Source organism: Alligator sinensis, unplaced genomic scaffold, assembly GCF_000455745.1.
Source record: "Alligator sinensis unplaced genomic scaffold, ASM45574v1 scaffold842_1, whole genome shotgun sequence".
Taxonomy (NCBI): domain Eukaryota; kingdom Metazoa; phylum Chordata; order Crocodylia; family Alligatoridae; genus Alligator; species Alligator sinensis.
Window position 1 is genome coordinate 1,432,421 of NW_005842295.1, and position 15,931 is coordinate 1,448,351.

General features: G+C 37.6%; 1 protein-coding gene across 1 annotated transcript in view; it reads right to left on the reverse strand.

The window, feature by feature from the left end:
* Nucleotides 1-15,931, reverse strand: part of USH2A (usherin) — a gene marked incomplete at its 5' end in the record, with an annotated part of 567,922 nt that overhangs the window by 310,851 nt on the left and 241,140 nt on the right. The window contains 2 exons of the mRNA XM_025209559.1: nucleotides 2,328-2,499; nucleotides 3,046-3,205. Of these exons, the coding sequence (XP_025065344.1) occupies nucleotides 2,328-2,499; nucleotides 3,046-3,205 (332 nt within the window). The remainder of the gene's footprint in view (nucleotides 1-2,327; nucleotides 2,500-3,045; nucleotides 3,206-15,931) is intronic.

The window sequence follows — 15,931 nt, forward strand, 5'->3', positions numbered from 1 at the left end:
TACCCTTAGGCATGCTTCTTGGACCTGTTCAGAAGTGCTGGTTAAACCAATGCCTTTCTTGGATCTGGCATTTACTAAGCAGAAGTGAGTGGACAGTCCTACAGTTGGCAGAGAGGCAGTGTAGCCAAGGCCTTAGGCTCCTAAGTCACTAAGTAACTTTCAAAAATGGGACTCTGGCACTTCTGAAGATTTTATTCAGGTTTTGTAAATGAAATTGCTACATAATGTGCATTGATCCGTTAGATATATTAAAATTCAGTCAGTCATTTATGCAAACAATAACTTGTCTATAACTTAGTTTCTATTTTAACACTGGAAAAACTCACATTAAAGGCAGCTTATACTATTTGTTGTGCTGGATTCATGGCATAGTGATAATGCCACATAATGTCATGAATGCTATCTATAGTCACAGTCTTGCAAGATGTTCAAAAGTGTGCAGCCATCCTCAATTCCCATGGAAGTAGCTAGGAGTGGAGAGCGATGACTGAAATAAACAGTCTTTCAGTTTGCTGACTCAATCACACAAAAAAAATGTTTCAAGTTGACCCAAGGAAACAACGTGTTAGTTTTCTATCTACAGAAACAATGAAACAAAAAGTGGTATTCCCAGCTGGTCAAAATATTTGGCTTGATCCAAAATGAAATATTTCATTCAGGTTTTCAAAGGATTTCTTTTTATTTTATGTCCTCTATTATTTATTTAGGCATGTTTCAAAATACAATCCCATTTCAAAAATAAATATTTCAACTTTTTTATTTTTACATGTTTGTTCTTTCAACTTAACTATTTGTGAAAAGCTTTGGAAATCTGTGAATAGCATTCATCAACCCCAAATTGTATTTTTTCATCAAAAAAATTTTTTTGTCCAATTCTATGGTCAGCAATGTGAAGGTCTGAGTCTTGGTGTGAAGTCCAAACTGACTCCTGCATTTCCAGATAAACCAGAGCCAGGTGCATTAGGGAGGCTGCATGCTTTGTCACCTGGAAAGCATGAAGCATACTGATATATTTGTAGATTCACAGCACTTAAGGTTAGGAGTGGAAAGTGATCATTAGATCATCTGTTCTGATCTCTTGCATATTAAAGAACATTTAATTTTATATAGACATGACTGCATTGATCTCACAAGTGACACCAGCCCCCTCTCAGCAGAGTAATATCACCAATGAGCTTCAAAAGACAACCACATTTTGTGACCAGAAAGATATCTTAGCCCAAGAGGAAGCCTTCTGAAAGAATACTTTGAAAGAGAACATGAGGATGATAAACAATATTTCTAAAATACATGTGTAGTTGCTATGAAGTAGCAAAAAAAAAAAAATAAGGTCAAATTAGTAAAATTAAAATCTACTTAACTCACCTCACAGTATCTAGGTATTAGAAAATTTGACAGTCTGCATGTTATATGTTTTTGTGCTTCAGTGCCTAGGCACAAATGAGTTCAGTCCAAGATGAAGCTTAGCTTTAATTACCCTGAAAATCCTTGTTTTTGTGGGTTCAAGTCAGATCCTTATAGTTATGTGGGGGAATTTATTTTTTTTTCTGGTATAATATTTAGAACATTCAAGAGCATGTTAAGTAAAATGAATGCATACACAGTGTCTACATAAATGTAAATTTATTCATAATCAAGAGCAGAATATTTTTCTATGGCATTTATCAAAGCAAATATCCTTATATGGGTATTGCTATAAAATGAGGAGTGTGTTTAAAACAAATAGGGACAATCTCATGTTTATATTCAGATATTTTGAGTTGTGCTATTGAACTTAAAGTGTTCTATTTCATCAGAAAAAAGAAACTACTGAATAAAAGCTACAATGAAAACATCAAGGTCTTTTAAAAGACTTAAAAAAAAAAGCCAAGCTAGCTGCTATTTTATACAAACTATTTATTTTTCACTCTAACACACTCATTTGTTTACAGGTTTTTATATAGAAAGGGCAAACTCTCTTTGAATGAAACTGAGCAGATATCGAAGTTCAGGTGGATGTTTTTAAATACTGTGTCCTTAAAAGTCAATGGAACTTGTGCTTCTAAATATTTTAAATACTTCTGATAATTCCTCATGCAATCATTGCCCAAACTATTTCAGATAAAACCTTTTCATATAAAAAATGTGTATCCTTGAATTGGATGTAAGAACAATTATTGATGCTGAGCATGTTTCCTGTTTTTGACCTTCTTTAGATCAAAAAAAAATAAAGAGGTTAAATAAAATGGACACATGAGATGTTTAAGTGTATGAGATTCTAACAATAAACAGAGTACATTTCACCAATCCTCCTACCACCTTCTTCTTTACATATCTTTAAAACTTACAGCCAGCTTTATGAGGTATTCAGTACCCGGGAAAAGCTGCCGGATAGTATAATCCAGAAAAAGTTCGGTGCTGTTATAAATTACATCCCAATTTGTAAAATTGTGCTCACTGTTGGCAATATATAAAATGTAGTGTTCCAGAATTCCATTTACTTCTAGTGGTTCCTTCCATCTGGAAATAAAAGCAACACACCATTACATTCAATAATGATTCATGTTATATAGAAATGCGTAGAGTTTTTTATTATGATGTTGAACATATATTTATATAATTTTTAAAAGGAATCACTTAAAAGCACTGAAAAGGATCAGACCAACTATTAAAACTGTTTTTCATGTATATGTCCAAGGGAGCAAGTCTTTTTTTAAAGACTTCTTTAATGTAATATTTCTACTTAATAGACAAATGATTAGAATAATACAAATAATGTAAGAGCTACAAAACAGTAATACCTCTAGAACATATTTCCTGCACTGAATTTTGCACTGAGTCTATACCCATATGTAGGTTATCCTGATTGCGCAAAGACAAAATGGAAATTAAGTTGGCAAGTGATAATCAAAGGTTCACAGAACCACTAAACTAATCACTTCTATGCATTTAATCATAATAAATTTAATTTTATGTCACAAACCCTTTCCCTGATTGAACTCACTGGGATTCTTGAATAAACTGATACACGATTGTGTTGTCAGGAAAGAAAAAAACTGTACTTACTGTACATATATCGTTCTAGAATCCAAAACAGTCAGGACCGGGGCATTTACGTGAGCTGGTGGCAGCTGTGCTGTAAACAAGGTGACCTGAGAACTATTTGTACAGCCAACAAGCGTGCATGCAGTGAGCAGAAACTGGTGTGGTGTAAAAACTGCTAAATCTATGAAAAAAAGGAAAGAGGAATTTAGTTAGTACCATGCTTTTATTAATTTTTGTTTTTATTTAAGCTTTTTCAGGATGCTGAATCCAGAAAAATGGATGTGGGGAAGGGAAATGTCTACACGTCTCTTTTTGGTTTGGATTTGTTGTTGTTAATGTCAGGACATTCAAATCATAATGATTATTATGATTATAGACCCCAGTTTATTTTTTTATGTTTGCATGGCATAATGCACCTATTAAATGTGTATATTTCTCATCAGTGCAAAGCAAAAATGTAGATCTGCTCTAGGTTTTACATTATATATATTTTTGTTGCAGGTGCAGTCTACTAGTTTTGACATGATTAAAAAAACATACAATTAATCAGAAGGTTTACACAAATAACAGGGTTTCTTTTTTCCCCAGGAAATTGTGAGATTCATTGCATCATTGCTGCATATCAATAAATAAGATTCATCCTCAGAATGTTTCACCGTATGTAGAACAAATTAAAGGAAAGCAGTACTCTTGCCATCAGTAATATATACATTGGCACGTGTTCTTCATCACATATTTGTCTCCAGTTTTATAAACTTCAAAAGGGTTATAAAATGTGTTGTTTTCATTCAAAACCAGCCTTATAGCAAACCTATTAGTATCTGTTATAAGCTGCCTCTAAAGCTCTCCTGGAAAAAAACTTGTTGATGAATTATTATATGAATTTTAATTTCACAAAGCTGGCTTTTGTAAGAAAACTGAATTACTGAAGCAGTTCTTTGACAAGAAAGTTCTCTTAAGAGAACTTTCATAGGAAATCTGCTGAAATTCTAATCAAATGCATTTTCCTTATGTCAACAAACATATCTTAATCAGCAAGTTCTTTAAAGAGTGTATAATTGAAACTTTGTAAAGAATATGATCTAAAAAATACATTTATCTTTTTATTTCTGCATATTTTAAGATCCCATGATATTTCTGAATTCTTGTATGCATGAGATAAATTCACATATTCAAAGAAAATATAAAAGTGATCGCAGAATCGAGTAACAAGTGGGGGTGGGAAAGAACCACAATAACTACATCTGGATAACAATGATTCTGTAGTCATAGAATTAGACCTTCTTTTCTCTCACTTCAGCTTTATACTAGTGTAAGTCTACTGGCTACGCTGGCATTGTGCCTGACTTACAACAGTGAAAGTGAGATGAAAATTGAATCCTGCAAACTGGAAATCATTCACCCAGTAGATACAATTCCCAAGAAGCATGTGGCAAAGTATGAGTTAAAAAAATATATTTCATAACTAAAATAAAGTATCAAGGGAATGCATGTAACATTGTGACGTGTTTAATCAACATAATGGGGTTGATTCTACTAAGTTTAAGCACTGTTTAAATGATTGAGAAAGGAAATTGCATTCCAGAGCAGGTGCTCAAGCCGGATCAACATCACATACTGCGCTGACTGGATCATCATCATGAATTCACACCTTTCTAATTCCCATGTGCCTTGCAACTGCCATCATGGGAGCAACGTATAATATGGGAAGATGGACAGATAGAAGCATCTGGGTTGAACTTAAAAGAGAGAACTTATTATACACCAAACTCTGAGCCAATAAACAGGCAAGCAGCAGCAATTAATGTAAAATTGATTTAAACAGGCATTAGTAGAAGATGAAGTCCCTGAAAGTGCCCAGCCAAATATGAGCAGAGACAGAGATGTTTTTGAAATAATTAAGAGTTGAGGGAAGAAAGATGCATCTACCTACCTATGAAACCAATGATGGTTTCTACCATTATAAGCATCTGAGTTTTTAGATGGAAGAGATAAAAAAACTAGTAAAGAGAACAGAGGTCAAGAAAGATAAAAAAGTAGGACAAGGAAAAACAGTACAACAGGGAATGGAAACAGGAATTCTGGGCACAGAACTGCTGAGTCATTGAGAAATGGTGCTAAGAGAGAAAAGGATTCAATAAGAAGTGAGGCAGAGAAAATGTGGAAAGAAAAGACATGCAGTCAGAGCAGACTGGAGGTATTTACTGAGTTTTTACCTTTTCCTTCTCATTGACTTAATGAAGTTAATGGCATGTTATCTGAAAAACTAATTACTCCAACTAAAATTTCACTATTTTGCTCAATGGTTAAAAGTCATAAAATGAAGGTGAATAAATACTAGAAAAAGAAGCAGTGTGAAGAGAGAATGAGGTGTATAGCAAACCTACTGAAGTCAATTCAAACATTTTCACTGGATTTCAGGCCCAAAATGAAAAAGTATAGACTGCAGAGGAACCAGGAGAAAAATTAGTGGCTGAATATCTAATAGCCTACAAGAGGAAAGTAGCAAATTTAAAGTAAAAACTGACACTAATATTTGCCATATTGGGTTTGTCATGACCCCATATCCATACTTCCAAATGTTTCATAATGGAAAAATAAATTCAAATACATGCAGGTATAAATGTAACTTTGAGTGGAAGAGACTCTAAAACTGCAAGGCCGCTGTTGGTCAAGGCCCTCTGATAACAACATCTTGTTTTCCATTTACTTGATTGCCTCATTTGCATAAGATCAAATGGAGGCAGTTGCAGACATGAAAAACAGATCACTTTAGGATGCATTAGAAATGGATCCACAAGCATTATCTGAAGATGTGTTACAAGGAATACATCCCGCTGCATGGAAACCTCACCGATTAATGTCAAACAAACTATAATTTACAATGTAAGCTATGAATTATATGTTATTTTACAATTGATTTCATGCTGTTCTTGGAAGAATTTCATTGATCTCAATTTACAAAATGAACCCAATAAGCAAAGAATGATTTTCCTTTAACTCACAGAAGATCTGAAGTTTTGTGTGTGTGTTATTCATTCCCATATTAGAAAAATAAAAGTACAGTTATTGCCTCTGACGATCTGGAATGTTTTATACCTCATTTGCTCTGCAGTGAAATATCCCTGTTTTATTCTAAAATATTGACAAAGGATCATTATTATGTTGTTCTAATGATGGACTATTAAATAATATGGCATTATATACAACATTAACTTTAAAATTTGGAGTGGTTTAGGGGCAGAAGGAAATCCAAATTTGGAAACAAACCTCTATGCCCTATTATCAGAGAGGGAGTTAAACTTTTCTCAGAGAAGGGTTTATCTCATGTCACTTTCCTTGTGCTGGTAAGTAGGTAACAGTGATGGACTTCTTTGACCAGAATGACCATGTAGAAAAATCTACCCTCTTACCTAAGAGATTGCTATGTGTTCTTCTAAATCCACTGCTTACATTTATGATAAAAACAAAGAAAAAGCAAAAATCAGTGAGTCAGTTCATATTCTTCCTCACTGCTCTCCCAACAGAAACCACAAGTGTACAGATGTTCAGGATTTTTCTTACAGAGCAAATATGGCCACTTCAAGAGAAAAATAATCTGAGAACAACCAGTGTTAAATCACTGCCAGGAGAGTTTCTCCTGGGGGAAGTGAATGTCTGTAGGGAAGCCAGAGCACAGTCCTCCAGCTTCCCCAGGTACTTTGTCCTCCTCCCCAGGGAGACAGTGTCTCACTCTGGCTGGACTCAGCTGCCCCAGCCAAGCAGGAAGCAGAACATGCTTTCTTTGCGTTTCCCACATTGTGCTGCCAGGAATCACAGAAGTCTGGGTCAGCCGGTCAGGGCTTCCCTGTGCACTGCTTCCATCTGTCTCTAGGCAGACTGAGGAAACCTGCAGAGCATGCTACGATGTGTGGAGGGAGCCTCCTGGCTACATAGCAACAGCACTGCAAGCTCTCTGCTCTTCAAGGGCTCAGCATTCAAATGTTTGTTCAGGCATCTCTAATTAAGTTTTTCTACCAGAAGAACAAACGTGGAATAAATCTCCTAGATTATTGAACATGTGGTATAAGACACACATTGCAAGACATCCAAGATGTACTTACTCAGCTTTTAGGTATGCAGATTACTAAGTGTAATTCTATTCTCCCCTCCTCAAGGCACCTTAGTTTTATATCTCTATGGGCACATCTACATGTGCTGAATTAAGGCTCATTAACCATTTTTAAGGTGCATTAAGGGCATGTCTGCACATGCATGCCATTAATGTGCCTTAAACATGGTAATTTTAGGGTATTCATGCCTAAATTTGATACCTGCAAAAGCAGGTATCAAATTTAGGTACGAATAGCTAAAGCACCTTAACACGTTAAGTGTGTAGTCCCAAGTTGGTCCACATACTGTGTTAATGCCTTAAGGCCTTAATACATGTAAGTGCAGATGTGAGCCTAAATTGTGTATTAGGCAAATGCGCATTAAGTTTAGGCATACATAAAAGCATGAGTAGACATGACTTATATCACAAAAAAATTATTCCTCCTCTTATTGAAGCTGGTCACTGATTGGAAAGGCATACAAGTTTCTGAACCAGAAAGAAAGAAGAATACCTATGTAGTCAGGACAGTCTCCTTGGAGGAAGGGAACCTGGTGCTCCAGCTCCTGAACCCAATGCTTTCTATGCATTTCCTCAAGGACTATTTCATGAAAAATTAATAAACAGTAGGCCTGTGCAAAGAAGCTAGTATTTGCTTCAGATTCAGATTCAGCCAATTCAGGAGACAGTGATTTGAATCACTGTTCCAAATCGATTTGGCCAAATCTGATTCAGAGATTTGGCTGCAGCCAAATCGATCGAATCTCCAAATCAGCTCAACCCCTGCCCACTCTCAATGGCTGCCCCGCCCACTCTCCCAGCTCCCGGTTCTTAAGAAAAACAAACAAAAAAAGCCTGCACTCACTGGCTGTTGCTAGGTGGGGGGGGGGCAATCCCCACTGCCCTCTGTTGCCCCATGTTGTGTGTGGGGGCTCTGCCATAAGCCCCCCAACCCCCACCCACTCTCCCAGCCCCCACTCCCATGGCTGTCCCACCCGCCCCAGCTCCTAGCCCTTAAAAAAAAAAAAAAGCTCCCACTCACCAGTATGTTGTGTGTGGGGGCTCTGCCATAAGCCCCCCAACCCCCACCCACTCTCCCAGCCCCCACTCCCATGGCTGTCCCACCCGCCCCAGCTCCTAGCCCTTAAAAAAAAAAAAAAGCTCCCACTCACCAGTTCCTGCCAGGTTGGGGGGGGGAATCTCCGCTGCCCCCCGCTGCATGGGAAACTCTGCCCCAAGCCCCTGGAAGTCCTGAGGCTTCTGCAGCAGCCAGTAAATCCACCGGGGGGGGGGGGTAAAGAGCCAGCAGCACCAGAAGGGGGGTTAAAGAGCCAGCAGCACCAGAAGCTTTGCACAGCTCTAATAAACAGTATTGTACCAACTTCAACCAGAGGGCTGTAGGGTGCCCACAATCCAACTTAGGTCATAGCCTTGTCGTTAGAGTACTTTCCTAGAAAGTGCAAGGTGTGATTTCAATTTCTTTTAGACTGACTGGGGTCTAGAACCCAGTTCTCTAAGGATATCAAACGAGCTTTTAGTTAAAGCACCCCCGCCACCATTTTGAAGCATGGGGCACTGATACATGAGACAGAGGCTGCTGGAGCATGATAATTCATTGAGTCCACTTGATTAATCAAGTCTGCTCCAACATGCTGTTATTACAGTGCACATGTTTATAGGCACCCCAACTTCCTGAACAAGTGTCCCGAACAGTATAGTACTAGATAAAATATAGAAAGATACTCCTTCTCTTCCCTCTCAGATAGAATAAGCTCCTGAGATTATACAGGTGCTAAATGTGCACTCTTATGCATCAGCAGTTCACATTTTCTAGTGGTTACTTGTAAGCTATTCCTCACATAAGGCAGCCTGTTGGCAGAATGGGAGTACTACAAATCAATGTCCTGAATTAAGACACATATTTAGGAGAAAGAGATCTGCTAAATCTTGGATATCTACTGGGCTGAATAGGATCTGTGCCAATGTTTTTAACTTCCTTTTACCTCTGGAGGACTGTAGCACCAATTCAATGAGCTGGGTTCTTTTCTGGCTCACAGATCAGCAACAGCATTCTTAACTACAGTGGATAGCAGTAAAACTGACATTTAGTATGCCACTATATTTATTGCACTTGTGGTATTTGTGGTACCCTCTATATTTACAACAGGAGATACCTTAAACATCATGGTAAATCTAACTACAATGCTTGGTAAATGTCCAGTTTTTAATAGCCACCAATGTAATTTCTGATAGCAGAATCAATGCAAGAGACAGAAAAAATAGACAATGACTCTCAATTTAAAGGGCAAATAAGAACACTTACTTTATTTTTAGATTGGTCAAATTTCATGTGTAGTCACTGAAAGATAATATGTTATACTACAGTGCCATTTTTTAGGTTGTCATTTTTCAGATTATAGCCACATTTTTTAAATAAGGCAGTTACAACTGCTGCAAAGTTAGTTGTTATTTAACATTGAAGAATGAAAGTTGTAGTTAGCAATACACTTTGCTACTAGCTTTACACACCGAAGGCATAGGCAGAGGTAACAACTGTACTATCAAAGAATACTGATGTAGAGTTGTTACTTCTGCATTATTCTATAGTGATACAAGTGTAATAAAAACATGACAAGTCTCAACTTACTTCATTCAGGGTCAAAGTTAGAGTGATTTGGCTAACTTGTATCACTACAGTATCATGCAGATATAATAGTTACATCATAACAGCTAATGCAACTTCCCAAGCAGCAGCCCCACTTCCTCTTTTATGCAGTTAAAAGGTACATTTGTTCACACCTTAGGTTCCACATTTTACTCCCAAGTGCAAACTATGGGAAGATCTGAAGTTGCATGAATCATGTATAGCTTAGGGCTCAGTTGAAAAGTATTTTATATAAGAAAAACCACACAGTTTCTCTCAGGAAAATAATTGAGACAAAAGCCATTCCATTGCCATTTTCAAAGTAAAATAATAAGAGGACACTACAACTAAAGTTTATTAGCAATACAACAAAACAAACCAGCTGAGAGCATATAAAAACGAAATACTTTCAAAGAATTCTTAAGTGTCAAGCTGTATATGTAACTAGACTAGGTAACTACTTCATCTCCTTGCTCATACCCATTTCCACATACCTCTCTTCTTCTTCTCCGTTGGTTGTTATATACAATTGTTACATATTGTATTAAAATTATGCTAGTGCTACCCAACTAGTGGCTTGCAGGCCCATGAGAGGCCAGCAGATGGCCTACTGTCTGTGTGGCTGAGGTGGAGGGAGGTGCAGGGGGGGACCTGGGAGTTCATCCCAACAGCTATATGATCCATGTGGTATGGACCTGGCCACACTGCAGTTAGTCAGCCCTGAATTAAATGGTACACTATTAGTGGCTGGACTACTCAGCCCCAATCCTGAATGGAAACTTTATCACTACCACAATGCAATAAATAAGATAGGAAAAAAGGAAAAGCATTAAAAGAGATATCAGGAAAATGTTACTTTCCTTTATTAGACTCCAATGTTAGCTTTTCCCCTTACGCCATAGATGCAAGCATCAAAGCTCTTTGATTACATCCCAAAATGTTACCAAATAGGTTTAGTATTTATTGAAATTGCCATGGTATTCACATATTACTGAGTCTGGGAGTTTTGCGGCTTCTTTTTGATGGGTTAAGGCCTAGTTTGTTGCTGTCCAGTGCAGTTTAGAGTAGTCTGATGGCTGCCTAAGGAACCAAGAGCCATTCTGGCAATTTGGGATCACTAGAGTGGCTGCACTATCTTTTCTCTAGCTATGTTCCCAACTCAAGGAAGCAGAACAGGAGAATTACAGGAAAATCATCAGGAAACCAGTTAGTTGGATTGCTTCCTTTCTAATACCAGAATGGTGGAGTGGCCAGAGCAGAATTGAGATCTGACCCTGTATATAGGTATTAGAACAGCACCATTTCCTCCACAAAGCCCTCTCACAAAAATGAAATAGCCTTAAATATTAGCTTCTTGGAATATTTTAGTCCATAATTACTAAGCATTAATTCACTTATTATCTGTGGAGAGCAGGGTCATAACTTCTATAATGAGTACTGACCCAAAGTAGACTTGCAACGTTTTTCCCATAGAATTTCCTGTGTTTTCGTACCAAAAATCTAGAAGAAAATAAGCTTAAAAAGCTGTTAGAAGCTAGTCTTAGCTATGTTCTGACATTTACAAACACGTAAGAGTTCTAAATAAATCTTCAGTTTCTCTATAATTCCCTTTTTGCAGATAGCAGGCGCTCCTCACCCCAAAACTTGTTCTGGTCAGGATATGAGTCAAATGCTACATCAGAATCTCTTCCAAAAACATGGTATACCTCTTCTCTGTAATCTGTAGCTTGAACCAAATGCTTTCTTTTTCTCTAGCAATAAAACTATTCCTTTTTAAGTAAACAGGTGCATTATTATTTGTCTGAGGTATTCACTATGTCAAGGAACTATGGGAGCTCCAATATTTGTTTTTAAAATTGTACTCCTGAGATGGTTATTATTTCTTATTTCTCAAATCTATCAAATTTCTCAAATCAAGTACATTTCTCAAATATCTGCCCCTCCCACCACCTCACCCCTGCTGCTCTCTTAAATTGTTTGCAGTGTTTTAGAGTATACTGGTCTGTGAAAAAACGCTTCCCTTCCTCCACACAAAAATATAGCTTTATAAAGACTAGCATAACTTTCTTTATTTTAGGATTTCCTATTGTACCAATAAACTACTATATTTACACATGACGTTGGACCTTACACACCACCCCTGTTTTTTAAAATTAGATCTGAATTTCCTAGCTAACCAGTTTTATTCCAGTTGTTGAATTGTCATAGTTCATCATTTAATATTTATCTACTTTCTCATTTAATTTAGGGAATAGCATCAAACGTCCTAATTCCAATTTTGCTCAGATGGACCTTCTTCTAAGTGAGTGCAATCCCACAAACCACATCTGACTTATTCCTGGGGTAAAATTGGCATGAAAGATACAAGTCATGCTTTCAATCTAACGCTAAATAAAACTTTTTTTAATGGTCTTAATCCTTAATTTGCCTTTGTATTACTTATACAAATGAAAATAAACAAACAAGGCAACCAAAACAAAACCCAGACCAAACCAAACCAAACCAAACCCAAACTTAGTTTTGGTTATTTTGGGTTCAAGAAAAAAAGGGAGAGAGTTCGTTCTACCTGAAATAAAACATTTCATTTTGAGTAAGTTTAGGCACATTTGATTGTATTGCTATATATAACAACATTATAGTAATAAATTAATAAAGTCCTCAATATATTCTGCAAACATTCTGACAAAATATTTCCATTTTTCATTAAAAAAACATATTTTAAAGTGAAAAATTGAAGGACTGCAATTTTTTTCAGTCAAAAATCTGTGGCAACAACATATGGCAAGAATTAGAGCCACCCATGCCCATTTTGTGAGAAAAAAGCAATCTTCAACTGAAAAATTATCCCCAGGTCTTGTGTTCTCCCATTCAGAAATAGGTTATTGGCTTAAATGGACATGAAATCCAGACTTGCATGTGTTTGTATGGTAACTATGCATTGGGGTTTTTTGTAGCTGAATGAAGCATCTAGTTTGGGATTCCTCATATGTGGAAGATTCTTTAAAATGTGATGTCATCCCCTTCTCAGTCCCAAAGAGTACATCTGAATATTGCCACAAAACTATTCAAGGAACTGGCTTGGTGAATCAGCTCTTCAGGGCTATTATCAGCCAGGCCAATTTACTGTAGCACTGAGGCTACTCTAAGTTGTGCAGGAACTGAACCAGACTCCAGCTGGCCCAAGAGTAATATGGAAGAGTAAGGGGGAATATATAGTTGAGGAAAAGGCCCTTTTAAAATGTCTTTAGAAATGAAATACATAATAATATGATTATATGTGTGTATGTACCTATATATGTATGTGTGTATATATAATATATATATAATGCTATAATACTATATAATATAAATATATACACTCATACATATATATATGTATACACACATTTATAATTATATAATTATGTATATCATTTTTAAAAGACATTTTAAAAGGTCCTTTTCCTCAAATATGTATTCACCTTTACCCCTCCCTCTTAATGTTGGGTAATAGAATAGAATAGAATAGAAATATTCACAAACACACATACATACACACGTGTGTGTGTGTGTGTGCATATATATAAGCCCTGAAAACTCCAAGTTCTTTCAGGTGATCCATTGTACTACCTAGTCATGTCATATAGTGTCAGTAGTGCCATCAGATAACATAACTGCCACAATCTGAAGTGATGCATTAAACTGGGATTACCATAATAAATCATATTTGTGGGTACACAGATCACAGGTGGCACAGTCAGATGTTCTGTATGATTGTGTGTCTCTAGGATGTGCAGATCAGGACACAATGTTCATAGGCTCTTTCTTCTATGTGGAGTGCTTTGCAACCATAACTCAGTAGTAAAGGGTCACCAAACAGTTATAACAGCATAAACTAGCATCAGGGAAAAATACAAATCGATCAGTGCCAGCTATATAAAAGAAAGAACATGGACCTGTCCCTGATCTCATAAATATAGTATTTGTTGCAGGCTTTTTCTCCATCCATATAGAATTTATTAATAACAATAGCAGCAACAGCAATAAATAATAATAATGATGAAAAATAAGTTATTTGAAGATGGATGCTTATTTTCTGTTGATTCTCTCATCTGTCTTACACACTGTAGAAGTTTTCCTATGAAATGGAGAAAAGCACACTAAATTTATTATTGGAAGTTTATGCCTTTAATTGGAAACAATGCAGTATGCCAGGAATGTTATCTATGTAGGCTCTCTGAAATATCTGCATACCTTTAGTGCCATGTTAAGCTTGAACTAAAGAGGCAAAGTATTTACATTCTACTGGTGTATTATAAATAAGTAATAAGAACAGATTAGAATTATGCAGTTGCACCTACTAGTGAGAGAGAGATGCATAATTCACAAGTGGTGAACTCTTAAGAGACTTCTGAAATCTCACATCTCATGTGTGCAGAACAAGATACATTTTTCATTGCATTGACCCATACTTTTCCTATTTTCACTAGTTAGTCTAGACCCTGTTACACTTTTCCTAAAAACATACTTTTCCATGTCCTATCTTCTATGTTATGGAAAGGCTATAGGATATTACACTTTAAGTAGTTACTGGTGGAAATGTATTTGTATTATTATGCTGAGGACATAATTCTGGATTAATTTATATCGGTATGGAAAGATGAAACAATTACATAGCTTTAAAAAGGGTAGAGGTTTAGTGGAGTCAGCTGAGTCCATCACTATTGAATATAAGGTGTTACATTCTGCTGGGTAACGGTTCTGTCTGTGTATTTTATCCTATGATATAAATACAAATTAAACCCCAATAAATTAACACTCATTTCATTCAAGGCTAACTTGTTTTGCTCTGCTTCACTTACTATGAGACCAGAGGAGACCGATGCTATATTCAGCAGTTGTGGTATTCAGTAGGTACAGAGCCTATGTCTGGCTCTGAACCTAGTCTATGTGGGCCTATTAGAGTCTGGGTTAGATTCTCTCATTACACTCTGAATCCTTGTCTTTTTGAGGGAACTTTCCACTGTTGCAGTCAGTGATGGGAATGACTGCAAAACCCTCTACTTACTAAAAGCACTGACCTTTCACTTTACCCCTTCATCAGTGTACTTCACTAGACTTCTAAGTGGAGCACCTGTATCAGGATGGAACATTGATCTCTATCCCCAGTCGTCAGCAACATTTTGTGATGGTGGGCCAGCATGGCCCAGTCTAGGCCCAAGGCGGCCTGGCACTAGGACCTGGCTGCCACTACCACCAAAGCTTCTCCTTGGTGCTTGGCTGCAGCATGGCTCAGGAAAGCTCCCTCCCACCAGACTGCCCAACCACAATGTGGTGCGTTGCTGCAATGGCAAAATGCCCATTGATGAACATCACTGAAGCCCCAGCTCAGTGGGCCAGATCTAGTGGCTCCATGGAGCAGATCCAGCTTATGGACTGTAGGTTACTAATCCCTGTCCATGCCCACTAAAGTCCCCAACCTCCATGCAAATACAAAAAAAATACTACTTTTATGACCAAGTAACTAAATCCTTGGATGATGGTGTCACTGTGGACGTAGTCTTTCTAGACTTTAAGAAGGCCTTTGACACTGTCTCTCACCCCATCCTCATCAATAAATTAAGCGACTGTGGCATTGATGCCTGTACAGTTGGATGGGTAAAAAATTGGCTGATGGGGTACACCCAGAGAGTAGTGGTGGATGGGTTGTATTCAACCTGGTGAGATGTGAGCCCTGGACCCAGGGCTCGGTCCTCAGGCCCGCGCTGTTTAACATGTTCACCAGCGACTTGGACGAGGGGGTGGAAAGCATGCAGTCCAAGTTTGCTGATGACACTAAGATGTGGGGCGAGGTGGACACACTTGAAGAGAGAGAGAGGCTGCAACTAGATTTAGACAGACTACAAAAGTGGGCAGATGAGAATAGGATGGGGTTCAACATAGACAAATGCAGGGTGCTGCACCTTGGGAGAAGGAATCCACAGCATACATACAGGCTGGGGAGTTCCCTTCTTGAAAGCACAGAGGCGGAAAGGGATCTTGGAGTCATTATTGACTCCAAGATGAACATGAGCAGCCAATGCCAGACCACAGCCAGCAAGGCCAGCCATACCTTGTCATGCATCTCAAGCCGGCCCAGAGAGGTGATACTCCCCCTCTATGCGACTTTGGTCAGGCCGCAGTTGGAGTACTGC